This window comes from Lissotriton vulgaris (assembly GCF_964263255.1).
Source record: "Lissotriton vulgaris chromosome 5 unlocalized genomic scaffold, aLisVul1.2 SUPER_5_unloc_1, whole genome shotgun sequence".
Taxonomy (NCBI): domain Eukaryota; kingdom Metazoa; phylum Chordata; class Amphibia; order Caudata; family Salamandridae; genus Lissotriton; species Lissotriton vulgaris.
In genome coordinates this window covers 438,500-460,876 of record NW_028240613.1, presented here as the reverse complement: position 1 = coordinate 460,876, position 22,377 = coordinate 438,500, and the positions used below count along the sequence as shown (strand labels likewise).

At 48.4% G+C, this 22,377-nt stretch overlaps 1 protein-coding gene across 1 annotated transcript in view; it reads right to left on the bottom strand.

Moving 5' to 3' along the window:
* The window catches only part of LOC147672981 (tyrosine-protein phosphatase non-receptor type 11-like), a 302,524-nt gene that overhangs the window by 78,247 nt on the left and 201,900 nt on the right, over positions 1-22,377 (bottom strand). Inside the window, exon 10 of the mRNA XM_086947841.1 lies at positions 14,710-14,841. Within this exon, the coding sequence (XP_086803967.1) occupies positions 14,710-14,841 (132 nt within the window). The remainder of the gene's footprint in view (positions 1-14,709; positions 14,842-22,377) is intronic.

Genomic DNA, 22,377 nt, shown 5'->3' with positions numbered 1-22,377 from the left:
TGTATAGGAACTGGCTCTATAGCTCTTTTGAGTAATAGAGCTTCCACTTCTTGTCTGAGCAGTTGTTGATGTTCGAGAGAGAACCTGTTGGTGTGAAGTGGAAAATTGGGAGGATTGCTGATGAGCCCCAGGGAATAACCATGTTGGATAATGTCCAAAATCTGCTTGTCAAATGCTATTGATAGCTGTGTGGGAAGGACCTACTGCAGTTGACCCAGACAGATGTAGGATGATCGGGGGGGAAAATAGGTGAGTCACTATTTGTTGCCAGATGGGGCGTTACGGGTTAGTGTGATTTTGCCCCCGACCTTTGGAGTTCTTACCCCTGTAATTGCCTCTGAAATATCCTCTAGACGGAGATGATTGAGTTTATGGCCTGTAGGAAGATGTGGAGACATCGGTGGAAGTGGTTTGGGAACCCGATCTATAAGAGGAGCGACAAAAGGAGCCTCTATTAGTAGGTGGTTAAAGTGCTCCCATAAATGTGGCAAATTCAGTATCTTTTTTCATTCTCTTTAAAGTCTCATCTACTTGTGGGCCAAAGAGATGCTGCTTATCAAAAGGGATGTTTAATAAAGTTTGCAGGACTTCTGGCATAAATCCAGAGATAAGCAGACAGGCATGCCTCTGTAGGCCGCCACTTGTATTGAGGCCTCTGGCGGCAGTATCGGCATAGTTCTGTGCGCATCTAATGGAGGAGTTGGAATAATAATGTTACTTACCCAGTAAGCATCTGTTCTTGGCATGTAGAGCTGTAGATTCACATGCTTGGCATACTCCTCCCATCTAGTGCTGGGTCAGGATGTTTGCAAGTGGTTTGTCTTCGAAGAAGTCTTTCCAGTCACGAGGTAGGCGACTCCACCTTTAGGTGATAGTGTGCATGGGCATCGACTCCATTGTTAGATTGTTTTCCCGCAGAGGATCAGAATGGAGTTAGTAAAGGTTGAATAGAGATGACCATGCTTATGTATATAGATAAGAAGAAACTGCAACAGGTATAGGTACTGGGGAGGCGGGTCAGCACATGTAGCTCTACATGCCAAGAACAGATGCTTACTGGGTAAGTAACATTATCCGATAGAGGCATGTGAGCTGCAGATCACATGCTTTGCATAGACTATACAGCAGTATTCCCTCAAATTGGTGGCTAAACTGTAGCTGTTGCAGTTTTCTGAAAGCGTGTTCTAAGTACTTCTTGGCCTACATTAGCTTGCTGCCTTGCTAACACATCTACACAATAGTGTTTGGTGAATGTGTGCAGTGTAGACCATGTTGCAAATTTATAAATGTCAACTATGGGAATGTTTCCTAAGAAAGCCATAGTAGCCCCTATTTTGCAGGTGGAATGCGCTCTAGAGGGAATTGTTAAAATTCTCCTTGCCTTTGTATAACATGTTTAAATAAATTTAACAATCCATCTAGCAATACCTGATTTGGATATAGGATTGCCTTTGTGAGGTGGAGCAAAAGCAACAAAAAGTTGTTTTGCCTTACAAAATGGTTTTGCTCTTACTACGTAATATAACAAAGCTCTTCTAACATCTAAAGTGTGTAGAGCACGTTCTGCACAGAATCTGGTTGAGGAAAGAACACAGGTAACTCAACCGATTGATTGATATGAAAGCCAGATACTACTTTAGGTAGAAATTTAGGGTTGGTACGAGGGACCACTTTGTCTTTGTGAAGCTGGAAAAAAGGTACTTCTGTGGTTAGTACCTGTAGCACATCCACTATCCTCAGTGAAGTAATTGCAATGAGGAAAGCGATTTTCCATTAGAGAAATTGCAGTTCACATTTAGGCATTGGTTGAAAAGGTGGCACCATTAATAGTGTAAGGACTATGTTAAGATTCCATACTGGGGCAGGTAGAAGTCTTTTTGGTACAACTCTTTTTAGTTCTTCCATAAATGCTTTGATAACTGGTACTCTAAACAGAGACAAATGCTATCGGTTATGGAGGTACGTGGCTATTGCAGCAAGATGTAAGCATATGGATGTGTAATGCAAATGCTACTTACCAGTATGCATCTGTTCTTGGCATGTAGGGCTGCTGACATTCATATCTGTGCATAGTCCGCCACCTAGTGTTGGGTCCGGATGATTGCACATTGTTGTCCTGGAAGAGTCTTCGAAGTATCACGAGATAGGTGGCTCCTCCCCTGGACTACAGTGCGCATGGGCATCGCCTCCATCCCCAGATTGTTTTTAGCCATTGGCAGAGATGGAGTGAAGAAAGTGAGTGATGACCATGCTATGAGCATATGTGTGTATATGAATACATACTGCAGCTGCTACAGGCGCCGGGGAGGAGGGTGGGCGATATGAATGTCAGCAGCCCTACATGCCAAGAACAGATGCATACTGGTAAGTAGCATTTGCAGTTCGAGGCATGTGGGCTGCTGAATTCATATCTGTGCATAGAATACATAGCAGTCCCTCCATTAACGGCGGCCGCCCGTGCCAGCTGCAGCAGTCTGAAAAAGCGTTTTTAGAACAGCCTGACCAACAGCTGCCTGCTGTTTGGAATGCACGTCTACACAGTAGTGCTTAGTGAAAGTATGTGTGGTAGACCATGTGGCTGCTCTACAGATGTCTTCTAAGGGAATGTTACCTAAGAAAGCCATAGAGGCCCCCAACTTCCTAGTGGAGTGGGCCCTCGGTGGGATAGTGAGAGTGCGCTTAGCTTTAGCGTAACAGATCTGAATGCACTTTACTATCCATCTAGCGATCCCCGCTTTGGAGATTGCATTTCCCTTGTGTTGTGTGGCAAAAGCAACAAAAAGTTGTTTGGTTTTGCGGAAATCTTTTGTCCTGTCCACATAGTACATCAAGGCCCTTTTCACATCAAGGGTGTGGAGCATACGCTCCGCCAGCGTCTCTGGGTTTTGGAAAAACACCGGCAATTCAATTGTTTGGTTTATGTGAAACTGTGAGACCACTTTGGGTAAGAACTTAGGGTTAGTGCGGAGCACCACCCTGTTAGCATGTACCTGGAAGAAAGGTTCTTGGATGGTGAGCGCCTGCAGTTCGCTAACCCTCCGTAGCGATGTGATTGCTACTAAGAACGCAACCTTCCAAGTTAAAAACTGGAGCTCACAAGAGTGCAGTGGCTCAAAGGGAGGACCCATCAGCCTTGTAAGAACCACATTGAGGTTCCATTCTGGAGCTGGTGGAGTCCTTGGTGGAATGACCCTTTTGAGTCCTTCCAGAAAAGCCTTGATAGCAGGGACCTTAAGGAGTGACAGGTGCTGCCTATTCTGGAGGTATGCTGCCATAGCCGACAGGTGAATGCGGATGGAAGAGTAAGCTAGATTACTACGATACAGGTGAAAGAGGTAACATATGATGTTTTGAATGGAAGCGTCTAGCGGGTCAATGCTGTGGTCCACGCAGTAGATGACAAACCTCTTCCATTTAGCCGCATAACAAGCTCTAGTAGTGGGCTTCCTTGCCTCCCGAATGATGTCCATGCAATCGGGAGGAAGATTGAGGTAGCCAAACTCTAGGACTTCAGGAGCCAGATCGCCAGGTTGAGCTGTTGCGGATCTGGGTGCTGAATGTCGCCATGGCTCTGCGTCAGAAGGCTGGGAGTGAGATGAAGCCTTTGATGCGGTACCACGGAGAGTTCCAGAAACGTGGTGTACCATGGTTGGCGAGCCCACGTTGGAGCAACCAGGATGAGCGTCATCGAGTGTTGCCTGAGCTTGCGTGCCACCAGCGGTATCAGAGGTGCTGGGGGAAAAGCGTACGCAAATCTGCCTGACCAGTTCATCCACATCGCATTGCCCTGTGATTGGGGGTGTGGGAATCTGGCGGCGAAGCTTTGGCATTTTGCGTTCTCCTTTGTGGCGAACAGGTCTATCTCTGGATGACCCCACCTTTGGAAGTACGGTTGGAGTACTGATGGATGTATCTCCCACTCGTGCATCTGATGGCTGTGCCTGCTGAGCAGATCCGCCATTTGATTGTCCTTGCCCGGGAGATGCTCTGCCATGAGGAAGATGTTCCTCTGAATGGCCCACTTCCACATGCTCTGAGCCAGATGAGACAGCTGTGGAGAGTGTGTACCTCCCTGCTTCTGGATGTAGTACATGGCCGTCATGTTGTCCGTCCGGATCAACACGACCTTGTTGCACAGATGTACTTTGAACGCCTTTAAGGCCATGAAGATTGCCATCAGTTCCAACACATTGATGTGCATCTTCCTTTGCTGAAGTGTCCATAGTCCCTGCACAGTGCAGTGGAGTACATGCGCTCCCCATCCCTGGAGAGAGGCGTCCGTCGTCAGGATGATCTGTGGGACAGGCTCTTGGAATGGTCGGCCCTTGCAAAGGTTTTGTGGATTCCACCAATGCAGAGAGTTGTACGCCCGACCGCTCACCAACACTAGGTCTGTCAGTTGCCCATGAGCCTGAGTCCACTGACGTGCTAGGCACTCCTGAAGCGGACGCATATGTAGTCTCGCGTGCGGGACAATGGAGATGCAGGAGGCCATCATGCCTATCAACTGCATGAACACCTTCGCTGGAAGCGAGTGTTGGGGTCTGAATCGCTGGATCAGCGCCTGGATACTGGCGATTCTCACTGAACTCGGCTGCGCAGTGGCTGCCAGAGTGTCGATTGTCGCGCCCAGATACTGTCGCACGTGGGCGGGCTGGAGATGGGACTTTGGGTAGTTCAGAGAGAATCCCAGATCTTGCAGGAGGTGAATGGTGCGTGACACGTGGTCTACGCACTGCTGTTCCGTCTTTGCCTGAATAAGCCAGTCGTCTAGGTATGGAAAGACATGGACGTGCTGGCGACGGAGATGCGCCGCCACAGTCGCTAGGCATTTCGTAAATACTCTCGGTGCCGTGGTGACCCCGAACGGCAGGACTCTGAACTGGTAATGCTGGTCTAAGATCGTGAATCTGAGATACTTCCTGTGGGAAGGATGCAGGGGAATATGAAAATAGGCATCCTTCAGATCCAGCGTAGCTAGGAAGTCCCCCTGTTGAAGCAGGGGAAGCACCTGCTGCAATGTGAGCATATGGAAGTGCTCCGAGTTGATGTACCAGTTCAGGGGCCTGAGGTCCAGGATCGGCCTGAGCGATCCGTCCTTTTTGGGGATCAGAAAATACAGGGAGTAAACCCCTGTTCCCCGCTCTTGCAATGGAACGAGCTCTATCGCCCCTTTTTGCAGCATGACTAGAACTTCTTGCTGCAACAAGGTCAAGTGCTCGTCGGACATAGCACGGCTTCTTGGCGGTATGTCCGGTGGAATGGACGTAAGTTCTAGACAGTACCCGTACTGGATAAGAGACCTCACCCACCTGTCCGTGGTAATGGACCTCCACGCCGGCAGGAACTGCTGGAGTCTCCCCCCGACAGGTGTCGTGTGATCGGGGGGAAGTGACAAGACGTCACTGCTTGTTGGTGGTGGTGGACCTGGAGGCATTGTTTCCACGTCCCCTGCCTTTGATATTATTGCCTCTGTAGCCACCCCTGCCCTTGTTGTTGTTATACGAGGACTGGGTGTTACCCTTGTAGTATTGTGTGGACTGGGATGCCTGGCCCCTTGAGGTGCCTCTTGAATTGGAGCGGCGAAAGGAACCACCCCGAAACTGCTGACTTTGTAAAGCCCCCATAGACTTGGCAGTTTCGGTATCTTTTTTCATCTTTTCTAGGGAGGCATCCACCTCAGGGCCGAACAGATGGTCAGGATTCACTGTTTGACCCAATATTGTGGTTTGGATGTCGGGTTTGAACCCCGAGATTCGAAGCCAGGCATGGCGTCTAAGTAACACACTTGTATTGATAGCCCTGGAGGCAGTGTCTGCCACATCTAGGGCACATTTGATGGATGCATTTGTAATGAGTTTACCCTCCTGAATGAGCATCTCCCCCGCCTCCTTGTATTGATCAGGCAAGTGTTGCAGAATGGCCTCTAATGTGTCATAATGGGCCCTATCATAACGTGCAAGCAGGGCTTGGGTGTTAGAGATCCTCCAGATGTTCGCTGCCTGTGCAGCAATGCGTTTGCCTGATGCCTCAAAGATCTTGGACTCTTTGTCTGGGGGAGGAGCGTCACCAGTAGTCTGCGAATTCGCCCTCTTTCGAGCGTTGGAAACCACCAGGGAGTCCAATGGCAAGTGTCCCTTAATATACGTGGGATCCGTGGGCGCCGCTTTATATTTCCTGTCGATGCGAGGATTGACCACCCGCGCCCGGGTGGGCTCCTTGAATACCTCCTGTGCATGCTTCAGCACCCCTTTAAGCATCGGTAGTGTCTTGACTTGCTTTTCGGCTACCGAGAAGGTGTCGACTAAGAAGTCCGCATCCACGGGGTCCGAGTGCAGTTCGACGTCATGGTTCGCTGCAGCTCTCTCTATTAAGGCATTGAAGGCCGCCGAGTCCTCTGTCGGGGACGTCTTTGCGGCGAAAAGTTGAGTGTCCTGACCCGACTGCGGGTCGTCTGCGTCGCCTCCTGCGGTCCAGGGCACATGCTCCTCCTCCGGATCCGAGTACGCAGGATAGGTGTCCTCGGCATCTTCCTCGTCCACATCAGGCGCGGGGGAATGGGTCGGCGAGTGTTCCAGGGCCTGTGGGGACAGAGGTTCCATCAGAGCCGAAGAGTCCGCAGAGTACCTCTTGTTCTTGAGTGGAATCTTAAAAGGTTCCAAGGCCGGCTCCGACGTAATCTTTCGTTTGAGGAGCGACAATTTTCCGGTGTTGGCGTCGATGATCACCTCACGACGTTCCTCCACCGCAAGCGGCTGGAGCCGAAGCTTCGACACCACCAAGGCAGCTTTCGGCGTCAATACCTCCTTTGAGTGTCCGCCCTGTTTAGGCGCGAAGGCCTTCGGCGCCGACTTGGGTGGAAGGGTAAAACGAATGGGCGTTTGTTCTTTAGCAGGCTTCGGCGTGGGTCTAGGCACTACAGTGTCCTGATCGGGAACCACAGTGGACTGTCGGATCCGCTGTAAGGAGTCCCCCACCTTTCTTGTAAGGGATGCCGAGGGCTGAACCGGCTCGAGCGACTCCTCATCTCCGAGAGCCCGATCGCCGGTAGGCCTCTTCTTCGGGGCCGACGCCCCATGGCCAGACGCACCGTCGGCGTGACGCTTCTTCGAAGCCGTCTTCGGGTCCACGACCCCTTTCGGCGCCGCCGCAGCCGCGTCGGAGGCCTTCACCTTCGGCGCCGACCCAGAGGGCTTCGGGTCGGCCATTTTGGCGTGGCCCTTCAGGTCGGCCATTTTGGCGTGGCTCTTCAAGTCGGCCACTTTGGGTTTCGTGGAAGTTGACGCCTCCAGAACCTTCTTCACCAACGCCACTTTCAGTTTCGGTTTCGCATCCGAGGGTGCGAGACCAGTTGGCTTCACTTTCGGTTTCTTCTTAGAAATGTCCGTGACCGGGCCCGGAGGCGGGGACGTAGGACTCATAGTTAGATCTTGGGTAAGGCCCAAAGGCGATCCCTCGACCTGGGCCGTATGACGGGGAGTAACCCCTGAGTCTGGTTGGGGATGCTCTTCCTCCGAGCTATCTCCCATCGTGGCACAAGCCAGTTAGTCGTCCCCTACCTCGTCGGAGACTTCGTCGTAGGCCTCCTCACCCGCGTCGTAGGTCTCTTCCTCGGACGCGGGGCCAGAGTCTGACCCTTGTACGTCGTCTTCTCCCTCGACAGATTCCTGGAAGATGTCATCAGGTGGGGGTGCCGAAGCCGACAGTTGAGCCTGGAGCCGATTAGCCCGGCGAATCTTTAAAGTCTTCTTACTTCTAAATTTTGAACACGCCATGCAGGTGTCTTCTCGGTGATCCGGTGACAAGCATGTATTGCACACGGGGTGCACGTCGAGGTGTGAATATTTAGAGTGACACAGCGGACACTTCTTGAATGGAGTCCGCTCCATAGCAAAGGGTGTAGTGTAGGCCCGTCCGCGTCGAAAGCACGTGGAAGGGCAGTAAGAGATCGGAGCTGAGAGTCAGTAAGAAACCCGTACGCAACTATACCGACGCCCAGCCTAAAGACCTTTTGGTCTCGAGTAAAAAGTAGAACAACTATCGGTTCCGACAGAGGGAACCGAAACACATCCGAACCCAATGGCGGAAAAAAACAATCTGGGGATGGAGGCGATGCCCATGCGCACTGTAGTCCAGGGGAGGAGCCACCTATCTCGTGATACTTCGAAGACTCTTCCAGGACAACAATGTGCAATCATCCGGACCCAACACTAGGTGGCGGACTATGCACAGATATGAATTCAGCAGCCCACATGCCTCGAACGCTAATTCTGACCATTGCAAATGTAATAAATAACAGATATTTTGTATACAAGCAGCCAAAGGATTGATATTGTTATTATTGCAATAGATAACAAATCGTTTCAATTTAGCTGCATAACAAGCTCTTGTAGTAAGCATTCTGACCTCTTTGATAATGTTCATACAGTCTGGAGGAAGATTGAGATATCCAAACTATGACTTTAGGAGCCAGATCGCTAATTTGAGTTCTTTGGGATCTGGGTGCTTGATTTCTCCATGGCTCTGTGTGAGAAGACTTGATGTGAGATGCAGCTTTTGATGTGGAACTATTAATAACTCCAACAGGGTTGTGACCCAAGGTTGACGGGCCCATGTGGGAGCTATTAGGATTAGTGTGACAGATGTTTGCCTGAGTTTCCCAACCACTGATGGAATGAGTGGGAGAGGCAGAAAAGCGTATGCAAATATCCCTGACCAGTTCATCCATAGTGCATTGCCTTTGGAGAGCAGGTGTAGATACCTGGAGGCGAAGCTTGGGCCTTTTGAGTTTGTGTGTGGCGAAAAGATCTATTTGAGGAAAACCCCAACCTTGAAAGTACGGGAGGAGAACTTGAGGGTGAACTTCCCACTCGTCAGCTGAGAAGGTCAGCAATATGCTGATTTTCTCCCGGAAGGTGTTCTGCTAGGAGATACATTTTGTTGTGCATGGCCCATTTCTAAATGGCTTGAGCTAGGTGTGACAGTTGGAGAGAGTGCTCCCCCCCTGTTTTTATATATAGTACATAGCTGTCATGTTGTCTGTGTGGACTAGGTCAGCTTTGTCTAGAAGGTGAATTTGAATAGCTTTGAGCGCTAGAAACACTGCCAGCAGCTCTAGATGATTTATGTCGAGATGCTTTGGTTTTGACTCCAAAAGCCTTGAATTGTGTGATTGTGGAGATGAACTCCCCAGCCAGTGAGCGAAGCGTCCACTGTTAGTATTGTCTGTGGAATAGGGTCTATGAAGGGCCGCCCTTTTGATACGTTTTGTGGGTTCCACCACTGCAAAGATCAATGGGTGCGGCCGTTTACCCACACTAGATTGGTCAAATTACCCTGCGACTGATTCCACTGACTTGCTAAGCATTCCTGGAGGGAATGCATATGAAGCCTTAAATGGGGGACAGTCATGATGCAAGAGGCCATCATTTCCAGCAGTTGCATATACACTCGAGCTGGTAGTGAGTGGGTTGGCTGAAACTGAGCGATTAGAGCCTGAATATTGCGAATTCTGGCTGCACTGGGAAAACAATACCACCAAGGTTAAGTGGATTGCGCACAGAGGGGAACCTGAGAAACGGTACCAGAGCACAGCAATTCACGTCCGAACCAGATGGCGGAAAAAAACAATCTAACAATGGATGCAAATGCGCACTATCACCGAAAGGAGGAGTCCCCTACCTCGTGACTGGAAAGACTTCTTAAGAAAAACAACTTGCAACCATCCGGACCTAACACTAGATGGCAGGAGTATGCAAACCATGTGATCTACATGTCACATACCTCGAACATTAATTTTTTCCTTCCTGCAATAATGCTGGTCCCTTCTTTTTAAGCTGCTCTGGGAGATATTGGAGTAGTTCCTCCATTTCATCCCAGTGAGCTCTGTCATACCAGGTCAACAATCCTTGTCTATTTGCAATTCACCAATGACAGGCAGATTGTGAAGCAACTCGTTAGCCTGAAGCATCTATAAGTTTGGATTATTTATCAGGAGGTGGTGCGTATGTTTTAGTTTGTGAATTTGCTCTTTTATGAGCATTTGAAACAACTAGGGAGTCTGGCGGAAACTGACCTCTAAAAAAAACTAGGTTAGATGGTGCAGCTTACCATTTTTACCTACCCTAGGGGTAATGATGCGAGCACATACAGGGTCTTTAAAAATATCACCTGCATGGTGAATCATGCCTTTCAACATTGGAAGAGATTGAGAATGTTCTATGTGTAGTGACTAGTGTCTCAAATGGAAAATCTTCTTCCATAGATTCTTTATGTAGTGTAACCCCATGGTATGCTGCTGCCTTAGCTATAAGCTCTTGATATGATGAAGTATCGTCAGGAGGAGAGGGATTAGCAGGATAAAGATCTGGATCTGCGTTCACAAGAAGGTTGATATATCATTATCTCAGCTCTGTAAAGAGCCAGAAGGCTTTGTATGTGCTTTCGATGCTGGGTCAGAGGGCGGGGCAGCCGAAGCTCTGTGCATTGCATGGCCAGATGGCAGTGGTGGCCCGGAAGCTTTTTGTTTTATAAGAACCGAAGGTTTTTATGTGTGCAGGTGAGGGCTGAGAACTCAATGCACCTTGACCCCGTGGAAGATCATGCGACTCCAAATTGATCTCCAAGTCAGAGTCGGAATCTTGAACCAAAAAGGCACCTTCCTCTTAGGCATGTGAAGCTTCCACATCTTCCTCTTCTGGTTCGATATCTTGTTGTCAGACGATATCGGGCACATGTTCAATGTTAAGTCTCTAAATCTCTCTGCGTCATGCCCATTGGTCCAGCAAGGTCTTTTTGGATCCAAACGACAGACAGGCCTGACAATCATCTTCTTTGTGCTCAGGGTATAAGCACAGATTGTAGACCTCGTGAAGGTTGGCCTGTACCTGGAATGGCACAGAGGGCAGAATCGAAACTGAGCCCGTTCCATCAGCAGAGTATCATCGATGGAGTCGAATGAGTGTAAGGATGGAGTGTTGCGAACCAACTAATGAGCCTTTTCCAAATTTAAATACGCGCAGGATGAAAAACATGTTTGAAAACAATATCAATGGGGGTAGAGTGGATTACGCACCGAAAGGATCCTGTAAACAGTCTTGAACTGGAGCGCTGTAATACACGTCCGAACCGGATGGTGGAAAGAAAACAATCGAACAATGGAGTCGATGCCCATGAACACTATTACCAAGAGGAGTCTGTGCCTTATATTGTGACTTAGAAGACTTCTTCTAAGAAAAACAACCTGCAACCATCCGGACCCAATACTAGATGGCAGGAGTATGTAAAGCATGCATATCTACAGCCACACATGCCTTGAACATACCCGTACCTCCCTATTCCCCTACTCACTGGCAAGCTCATTTTGGGATGTCAAGAATGAGCCTGGCTGCTGTGTTCTGTATAGTCTTGACTCTCCTGAAGAACTGGGTGGAGATGCCTGCTTAGAGAGCGTTGTCATAGGCGAGGCGGCTGGTGATGAGGGCTTGAGTGATGGTCTTTCTAGTGTTGATTGGGATCCATTTGAAGATTCTGCGGAGCATGCAAAATGTGTGGAAGCAGGAGGAGGCGAAGATGGTTCCTCCTTCAAGGAATGGCACTCATGGCTTGTTCCTTTTGAAGAGGTTTCTCCTCAACTCAAGGTCAAACCCTGAACGAATAGCTCAGTGCCATTTGTGGTCCGGTGTGCCTTAGGCAGTGGGGGCAGCAGCCAATCTTCTGTGTCAATGCTTAAAACTCTTAACATACGTTTAGTCCTGGTTGTTGGTTTTGTTGAAGACCCTGGATATTGTTTTCACTTGTTGTGCGACTGGCAATAGCTTGGACTCCGCTCTTCTATGGCCTCCTCTTGGTAGAGTGGTGGTACTACATCATTGACTAATGTGCCCATCTATTATTGTGTTGGTGCTGAATTGTCTTTTTCAAAGAAAGGCATTACAAGGCAAACCTGCACTTTCATTGGGGTCCCATGCCACAAATAAATTATAGACCTGATGATAGTCGGACCATAACAATTTGTGTTCACAAGAATTTAAAAGGTGTATTTTCCATCTCCTTCCCCAAAAACTAGTCATACTTATACAACCTGGCCACACGTGCTTCCTTTGAAGAAGTGGAATGTCTCTTGAAGATCTTTAGTTTTCTCCTCCGACAAAGCCCCAGGCCTGGCATTAAATAACGATAATTTGAAACGCTGGAAAGGATAGCTCCGAAACACTTCCGAACCCGATGATGGGGAAAAAAACCTAATGTGAAGTCTGTGTCCTGGGGTACTATGGATCTCAGGTGGAGGTGTCACAAGTCACTGTGAAACAGACATTCTTTGAAGAAAAACAAGTCATAATGTTCCAACTAAAACACTAGATGGCAGGAGTGCGATTAACCGTTATACATGCTACAAACCTCTAATTCCAAGGTATCAATAGAAATGTTTTGTGTGTGCACTTCTGGGGACTCAATGTCACAAAACCGGTACAAGCCATATAGTATGAAGATACAAGCTTATCAAACATTTAGGAGTTACTTATCTCCTTAGCACTTGATTTCACCAATGGGTATTGACAAACCGCATTGATCCTGAGCACCACAGAAAAGATAGATATCTTCATGTGAGAGGGATAGTTCTAGCTTGGGTGATGCCCTTGGATTAACTTTGCAGACTCGTGAACCACATCCTCACAGAGTCAGGCAAACTTTGTGCCGCCTTTCTTGTTGACGGTGTTGAGCTCTAGAATAAGGAACGCTTAATCAAACTCCGAAAAGTACTGCATATATTCAATAAGCTTGATTCACCACAGTAATACCTTGACATCCCAGTGTCAAGTTATGGCAAAGTTTGGCCACATACCTCGGAAACGAAGAAGGAGATGGGGAAAGAAGCTCATAAGATACCCAAGAATATTTACTGTTTCTGTTCTTTATGGGGGTTTAAGGAAACTTGCACTGTTCTTGCCTTTGATACATCTGTTCTTTGTTACATATGTTTTTGCTCATATTGCTTCAGCTAAAAGGGGATTTTCCTTTCTCTACTGAATGCCATCGATCTTGGAGTTTTCTACAGGTGTATATTGTACAGTTTGTGCTGTAGAAATTCGTAACTAACGAGGGCTGTTGTCTCAATCCTTCCTAACATTTCTACTGTAAGCATTGTTTTTAGCTTGATGTTGAAAACACAAGTTCCAAGCATATTACCCCCTAACCCCTCCAAATACTTAAGAGGTAATATGCATAAAGCTCCCAAATGGGGCAGGGACGAGAGAAAGACCAGTTACTAGGAGGGAGGATCTCAAAAGGGACATCATTTTGAAAGTCTTTTGGTTTTACAGGTATGCAGGAGGTACTACATAGATTGGCAATAAAGTGAACACTAATGAACAAAGGCTGCAAGGCAACGCAGGGTGTTTTTTAGACTAACAGGTTAGGAATGTGTGATGAACAATGTTTGAGGTTTATCTTGTAGTCCCTCATACTATTTTTAATCACCGAGAAATCATTCTAAAATACAAATGTTTGTGAAGTTGAGGTCTTTCTCCAGCAAACAATTCTGACATATTTATGGTATTCCAACCACCACTAACTCTTGTAAGAATAACTCACCAGTCCATTTAACTTTTCTCTTCAAAGATCAAAGTTTCCTTTGGGGAAACTCTACACGGACGTGACCCGCAAATTACTGGGCAGATACTTAAATCTAGAAGCTAGGATCATAGCCATGCACCCGGGCGTGTTGCACTGGCTTCCAGTGGCTACATTATGTTTAAGGACCTTTGTATTTCACAAAGGATCTTGCATGCTCAAGGGCTTGTTGTGAAACTGAGCAATTGAGATAGCTCACCAGGGACTGAGATCAGTAGAATTTTAGGCGACGATTGTCCCCTTCAACTTTAAAGTCAACGAAAAGAGCAGAGCCTTCTTATTTCTTCATGCTCACTTTGCCAGGAGGCATTGCACCACATCTCCTGACATTTATATGAGAAATTTAAGCTTGGTTATTTCAGCTTTGCGTGCCTTTCGCAGACAAAAGTTGATTCACTCTGCTTAAGCACCAATGGGCACTTCACATGGCGCTTCACTTAAAATTCCTAAACCATCATCTAGCTTCATCAAAGGGATGCAAAAATCCCCTAGCTCGCCTAAAGATCTGGCAGGGTGAGGTGTAGCGCAGCGGTCAGAGCAGCTTACTTCGGAGGACGGGGCTCACGGTTCGATCCTGGGTGCCGCAGCTGCTCAGCATCATGCAACTCTGGGAAATAGCTCACTTAATCTCCCCGACGGCCCCCAGTGCCTTGAAACCCTTAAGCTGGTCATATGTTTGCGCTTTACAAATATGAATTACATTACAGGGTCCTGAAGTGTACATGCCAGAGTCACTCAAGCTCACCCTAAGAACTGTACCATTTTGTAAGATTCTCCTAACATCTTACAAGGTTACTATAGGCTTTCAGGCGCCCCCATGTTTCTGCTGGTCAAGTCCTGCTTCAATCTATGATCCCCGACTGATCACTTCTACTTGGATCCTTCTAGGAATGCTAGGCTTGAACAAAATGTCCTCTGTGGCCTTAGATTTCCATTATCCCTTTCTTAGAGACTCGCGATCACCCCTCTTTAATGCCCACTTCAGAATCTCTTCATTTAGTGTCCAATAAGGGGAGCACAAAAAATACCACAGGGCTTCTGGTATCACCAGACTTGACAAGGACAGGGTTTACTTACCCTGTCTGTTCGAGAGATTTCCAGCTCTCGCAGGATGTAGTCTTGGGCAGGCTGCTCCCCCACGCTTCGCACGCATATGTGGCCATAGTCTTTAGAGCAGTTCTCATCCGGCCAGTACCGCACACATTTGTTCTATCAAAAGAATTTCTGGTTACTGAGGAGTTCCATGGGTGAGCAGAGAGAGAAACAAGTTTACAGCAGGAGAAAGAGGTACAGGCTTACATCTATAGAGACAAATAACAAGGGGAAAGACATTAATTGTATGGAATGCAGAGGAAAAGGCACCCAGCAATAACAGCACAATTTAACTTAGACCATCCAACATAGGAAGTACAATACCAAGTGCTTGCAAGGAAGGCAAGGGCACCAAATCAACACCAGCAGAGATTGAATGGGCATGCATAACAGACAAACAGACCGAGGGAGGCCCCAAAAACATTAGTGTGCTGCAGCGGAGGAGATATAGCTCCCTAACCTCTAAGAATGCCCATCAATCAGAAGAACATATGGAGCAAGTGTCACCCACAACAATATCACACATTAAAAAAATCCATCACAAACTCACACTGAGGGCATAGTACCAACACATACTCCCCAAAACCCCAGGCAACACAAGCGCATTGTTAGGGAGCCTAATCTTGCACCAAAAGAAACAGGGAGCACCCATAGCACACACCTGGGGGATTCCTCCAACACCAGCAATAAACAATTCCTCCACTCTCCTCTACCCCAACACCCACGAGTGAGGCATTATCCCAAAACAGACTTAGGAAGCCTTTCTAGCTACCAGAGCAGAAAGACTTAGAAAGGCTCTGCAGCTGGACAATTTGACAAAAGTGCTTCTCATTAACAAGGTGGAATCCCTTTCTAAGAAACAACTAAATGCCTACGAGTCCTCCATGTCAATGTGACATGGCAGACAATTAGGCATTTCTTTTAAATACAATGTTAGGAGTTTTGCTTAGTTATTCTTTATGTCTACTAGAGATGGCCATGCTGAGCATGGTAGACCCAGGTACAACTTTAGCAGCCCAGGGATACATACAACAAACTTCTGATTCTTTGGAGCTAGTGAGCCTGTGCCACTAAGAATTTTCCAGGGGTGGAGCTGAATCATTAGTATTCAAATGTCAGCATCTTCACCACACCTCCACATCTGAGGGAAACACGATGAGCGAGGATGGGTATCCGCTAGGTTTTGTCAGATTTGCCAATACAGTAGCGGACCAGATAGGAAACCTCACAACTTGGCGGGTGATATTACTCATGCACCGGAGTTGTAACCAATAAGGAGATGCCTTTCTCCATGCAAATTAGTCAGCTACGAGATACCGATTTTGGATAGGTCGACACGTCCACCTATCTCACCGGGCTGATGGATATTTAAACCATATAGCGTTTCACACTAATTCGGGAAACGCCACGGAGATAGATGTTCTGGTGTCAAGATTCTTTACAAAAGGTAAGCGCCATTATGCAAATCTGACGGCTCGAATTTACCCCAGATTCTTTCTTGACCACCTAACGAATCCCACATTTTGACACGCTCTATATCTACCCTGTCTTTTACAGCCAATTATTCACATAACTAAGGCTCACAGACTCGGCTGGGCTGTGTTTATGCTGATCGTGGCAAGGAGCCAATTTTAAGCGTGCTCCTATATCGTGCCTTCCCGCCTACATTTCAAATACAGGTATGCCTGGCTGCACTCTCTTATATTTAGTAAAGATCGAATTTCCAGTCACACGCCCAGAGCATTTTATTGAGTCCTAAATCACTTTCTGTGTTCTTTCAGGTTTCATTGAAAACCATGAGAAGAGTTTTTAAAGTGAATAAGGTGCAACTTCATCAGTCAAAATAAAGGGAACATAAGAACATACCGCGTTTGACATTATGAGGTATTTTCTGACCCTTCAGGCCAGGAATAGACCAGTGAAGCGATATCTAAACAACTCTCATGCTTAGTGTTTAATTCCCTTCCCTATCAGTTGTACTATAGGCCAGAGGCTCCTTTCGAGGGTATTGTCCTTCCCTGCGAGTATTTTAGAAAGACGCACCTGTGAACAATCCTGCCGTTCTTTTAAAAATTCTGGGTAAGATATGTCCACTGTTATTCAGGGGTAGCACTCCCAACACTAGATTGTTCTATATTTAGGCCCTTTTTTTGGCATTAACACGACCAGTAATGTCCTTTTTAGAATATGGAGGGTAGACAATATTCATGAAAATTTCTTAACATGATAAAATGAAGCAGAGTTTCTAATCAATCCAGGTCATTTATTCTTAATATCATAACAAGTGACATAGTCAATCTCTCCTAGGTATTATACTAGAATCTCTTTATATCGATCCACCTTAGGTTTATATATATTTCACTCAAAGACGAAAGCAGGTCGATCCGGTTCAATTAGGATACTTGTCCCATTGACAAACGATCTAGGAGTTCATTCATTTAACAAATGGAGGGCAGTCAACTTCTGTTATAAATTGAATATGTGAACCAGTAGGTCTAAATCAGATGCAGGAGACTGTTACATGCATTCCCTTTGTTGATTATGTATTGAATGCGACTTATCAATTAATCAATGTCAATTCTGTATAACATGTTGTATTGCAAATGCTACTTACCAGTATGCATCTGTTCTTGGCATGTAGGGCTGCTGGCATTCATATCTGTGCATAGATCGCCACCTAGTGTTGGGTCCGGATGATTGCACATTGTTGTCCTGGAAGAGTCTTCGAAGTATCACGAGATAGGTGGCTCCTCCCCTGGACTACAGTGCGCATGGGCATCGCCTTAATCCCCAGATTGTTTTTAGCCATTGGCAGAGATGGAGTGAAGAATGTGAGTGATGACCATGCTATGAGCATATGTATGTAAATGAATGAATTCTGCAGCTGCTACAGGCGCCGGGGAGGAGGGTGGGCGATATGAATGTCAGCAGCCCTACATGCCAAGAACAGATGCATACTGGTAAGTAGCATTTGCAGTTCGAGGCATGTGGGCTGCTGAATTCATATCTGTGCATAGAATACATAGCAGTCCCTCCATTAACGGCGGCCGCCCGTGCCAGCTGCAGCAGTCTGAAAAAGCGTTTTTAGAACAGCCTGACCAACAGCTGCCTGTTTGGAATGCACGTCTACACAGTAGTGTTTAGTGAAAGTATGTGTGGTAGACCATGTGGCTGCTCTACAGATATCCTCTAAGGGAATGTTACCTAGGAAAGCCATAGAGGCCCCCAACTTCCTGGTGGAGTGGGCCCTCGGTGGGATAGTGAGAGTGCGCTTAGCTTTAGCGTAACAGATCTGAATGCACTTCACTATCCACCTAGCAATCCCTGCTTTAGAGATAGCGTTTCCCTTGTGGTGAGTGGCAAAAGCAACAAAAAGCTGCTTGGTTTTGCGAAAATCTTTTGTCCTGTCTACATAATACATCAAGGCCCTCTTAACATCAAGGGTGTGGAGCATGCGCTCCGCCAGCGTCTCTGGGTTTTGGAAAAACACCGGCAATTCGATAGTCTGGTTTAAGTGGAATTGGGATACCACTTTGGGTAAGAATTTAGGGTTAGTGCGGAGCACCACCCTGTTAGCATGTACTTGGAAGAAAGGTTCTTGGATGGTGAGCGCCTGCAGCTCGCTAACCCTCCGTAGCGAAGTAATTGCTACTAAGAACGCAACCTTCCAAGTCAGAAACTGAAGCTCACAAGAGTGCAGTGGCTCAAAGGGAGGACCCATCAGCCTTGTAAGAACCACATTGAGGTTCCATTCTGGAGCTGGTGGGGTCCTTGGTGGAATGACCCTTTTGAGTCCTTCCAGAAAGGCCTTGATAGCAGGGACCCTGAAGAGTGACAAGTGTTGTCTATTCTGGAGGTATGCTGCCATAGCAGACAGGTGAATGCGGATGGAAGAGTATGCCAGATTGCATTGATACAGGTGGAAAAGATAGCAAATGATGTTTTGAATGGAAGCATCTAGCGGGTCAATATTGTGGTTAGCACAGTAGATGACAAACCTCTTCCATTTAGCCGCATAACAAGCTCTGGTAGTGGGCTTCCTTGCCTCCCGAATGATGTTCATGCAATCGGGAGGAAGATTGAGGTAGCCAAACTCTAGGACTTCAGGAGCCAGATCGCCAGGTTGAGCTGTTGCGGATCTGGGTGCTGAATGTCGCCATGGCTCTGCGTCAGAAGGCTGGGAGTGAGATGAAGCCTTTGATGCGGCACCACGGACAGTTCGAGAAACGTGGTGTACCATGGTTGGCGAGCCCACGTTGGAGCAACCAGGATGAGAGTCATCGAGTGCTGCCTGAGCTTGCGCGCCACCAGCGGTATCAGAGGTGCTGGGGGAAAAGCGTACGCAAATCTGCCTGACCAGTTCATCCACATCGCATTGCCCTGTGATTGGGGGTGTGGGAATCTGGCGGCGAAGCTTTGGCATTTTGCGTTCTCCTTTGTGGCGAACAGGTCTATCTCTGGATGACCCCACCTTTGGAAGTACGGTTGGAGTACTGATGGATGTATCTCCCACTCGTGCATCTGATGGCTGTGCCTGCTGAGCAGATCCGCCATTTGATTGTCCTTGCCCGGGAGATGCTCTGCCATGAGGAAGATGTTCCTCTGAATGGCCCACTTCCACATGCTCTGAGCCAGATGAGACAGCTGTGGAGAGTGTGTGCCTCCCTGCTTCTGAATGTAGTACATGGCCGTCATGTTGTCCGTCCGGATCAACACGACTTTGTTGCACAGATGTACTTTGAACGCCTTCAAGGCCATGAAGATTGCCATCAGTTCCAACACATTGATGTGCATCTTCCTTTGCTGTAGTGTCCATAGTCCCTGCACAGTGTAATGGAGTACATGCGCTCCCCATCCCTGGAGAGAGGCGTCCGTCGTCAGGATAATCTGTGGGACAGGCTCTTGGAATGGTCGGCCCTTGCAAAGGTTTTGTGGATTCCACCAATGCAGAGAGTTGTATGCCCGACCGCTCACCAACACTAGGTCTGTCAGTTGCCCATGAGCCTGAGTCCACTGACATGCAAGGCACTCCTGAAGCGGACGCATATGAAGTCTTGCGTGCTGGACAATGGAGATGCAGGAGGCCATCATGCCTATCAACTGCATGAACACCTTCGCTGGAAGCGGGTGCTGGGGTCTGAATCGTTGGATCAGCGCCTGGATACTGGCGATTCTCACGGAATTCGGCTGCGCAGTGGCTGCCAGAGTGTCTATTGTCGCGCCCAGATACTGTCGTACGTGGGCGGGCTGGAGATGGGACTTTGGGTAGTTCAGAGAGAATCCCAGATCGTGCAGGAGATGAATGGTGCGTGACACGTGGTCGACGCACTGCTGTTCTGTCCTTGCTTGAATGAGCCAGTCGTCCAAGTAGGGAAAGACGTGGACGTGCTGGCGACGGAGATGCGCTGCCACAGTCGCTAGGCACTTGGTAAACACTCTCGGTGCCGTGGTGACCCCGAACGGCAGAACCCTGAACTGGTAATGCTGGTCTAAGATCGTGAATCTGAGATACTTCCTGTGGGAAGGATGCAGGGGGATATGAAAATAGGCATCTTTCAGATCCAGCGTAGCCAGGAAGTCCCCCTGTTGAAGCAGGGGAAGCACCTGCTGCAACGTGAGCATATGGAAGTGCTCCGAGAGGATGTACCAGTTCAGGGGCCTGAGGTCCAGGATCGGCCTGAGGGATCCGTCCTTCTTGGGAATCAGAAAATACAGGGAGTAAACCCCTGTTCCCCGCTCTTGTAATGGAACGAGCTCTATCGCCCCTTTTTGCAGCATGACTAGAACTTCTTGCTGCAACAAGGTCAAGTGCTCGCCTGACATAGGACGGCTCCTTGGGGGTATGTCCGGTGGAATGGACGTAAGCTCTAGACAGTACCCGTACTGGATAATAGACCTCACCCACCTGTCCGTGGTGATGGACTTCCACGCCGGCAGGAACTGCTTGAGTCTCCCCCCGACCGGTGTTGTATGGTCGGGGGGCAGTGACAAGACGTCACTGTTTGTTGGTGGCGGTGGACCTGGAGCTATTGTTGCCACGTCCCCTGCCCTTGACATTATTGCCTCTGTAACCACCTCTATTCTTGTTGTTATACGAGGCTTGGGTGTTACTTTTGTAATATTGTGTGGACTGGGATGCCTGTCCCCTTGAGGTGCCTCTGGAGTTTGAGCGGCGAAAGGAACCACTCCGAAACTGCTGACTTTGTAAAGCCCCCTTTGACTTGGCAGTTTCCGTATCTTTTTTCATTTTTTCCAGGGTGGCATCCACCTCAGGGCCAAACAGGTGGTCAGGATTCACTGTTTGATTCAGTATCGTAGTTTGGATGTCGGGTTTGAACCCCGAAATTCTAAGCCAGGCATGGCGTCTAAGCAACACACTGGTATTGATAGCCCTGGAGGCTGTGTCTGCTACATCCAGTGCACATTTGATGGATGCATTCGTAATGAGTTTACCCTCCTGAATCAGCATCTCCCCTGCCTCCTTGTATTGGTCAGGCAAGTGTTGCAGTATGGCCTCTAAGGTGTCATAATGGGCCCTATCATAACGTGCAAGCAAGGCTTGGGTGTTAGATATTCTCCAGATATTAGCTGCCTGTGCAGCAATGCGTTTGCCTGAGGCCTCAAAGATCTTGGACTCTTTGTCTGGGGGAGGAGCGTCACCAGTAGTTTGAGAGTTCGCCCTCTTCCGAGCGTTGGAAACAACCAAGGAGTCCAATGGCAAGTGTCCCTTGATATATGTAGGATCCGTGGGCGCTGCCTTATATTTCCTGTCGATGCGAGGGTTGACCACACGCGCTCGGGTCGGCTCCTTGAAAAACTCTGTTGCATGTTTAAGCACCCCCTTAAGCATCGGTAGCGTTTTGACTGACTTTTCGGCTACCGAGAAGGTGTCGAATAAGAAGTCCACATCCACGGGGTCCGAGTGCAGCTCGACGTCGTGGTTAGCAGCAGCTCTCTCTATCAGAGCATTGAAGGCCGTCGAGTCCTCAGTCGGGGACGTCTTGGCCGCAAAAAGTTGAGTGTCCTGACCCGACTGCGGGTCCTCCGTGTCGCCTCCGGCGGACCACGGAACGTGCTCCTCCTCCGGATCCGAGTAAGCCGGATAGTCGTACTCGGCATCTTCCTCGTCCGCACCCGCTGCGGCGAAATGCGTCGGCGAGTGTCCTAGGGTTTGTGGGGACACAGGTTCCACCAAAGCCGAAGAGTCCTCAGAGTCCCTTTTGTTTTTGAGAGGGATCTTAAAATGTTCCAACGCTGGCTCCGTCGTGATCTTCCTTTTGAGGAGCGACAGTTTTCCGGTGTTGGCGTCGATGGTTACCTCACGACATTCCTCTTCAGCAAGCGGTTGGAGTCGAAGCTTCGACACCACCAAGGCAGCTTTCGGTGCCAAAACCTCCTTCTAGGGTCCACTCTGCCTCGGCGCGAAGGCCTTCGGCGCCGACTTGGGAGGAAAGGTGAAACGGATAGGCGTTTGCTCCTTCGCAGGCTTAGGCGTGAGCTTTGGCGCCACAGTGCCCGACGCGGGAACCACACTGTCCTTTCGAATCCGCTGCAGGGATTCCGCCACCTTCTTCGTCAAGGCCGGAGAGGGCTTGACCGGCTCGAGCGACTTCTCAGCATCGAGAGCCCGATCACCCGCATGCGCCTTCTTCG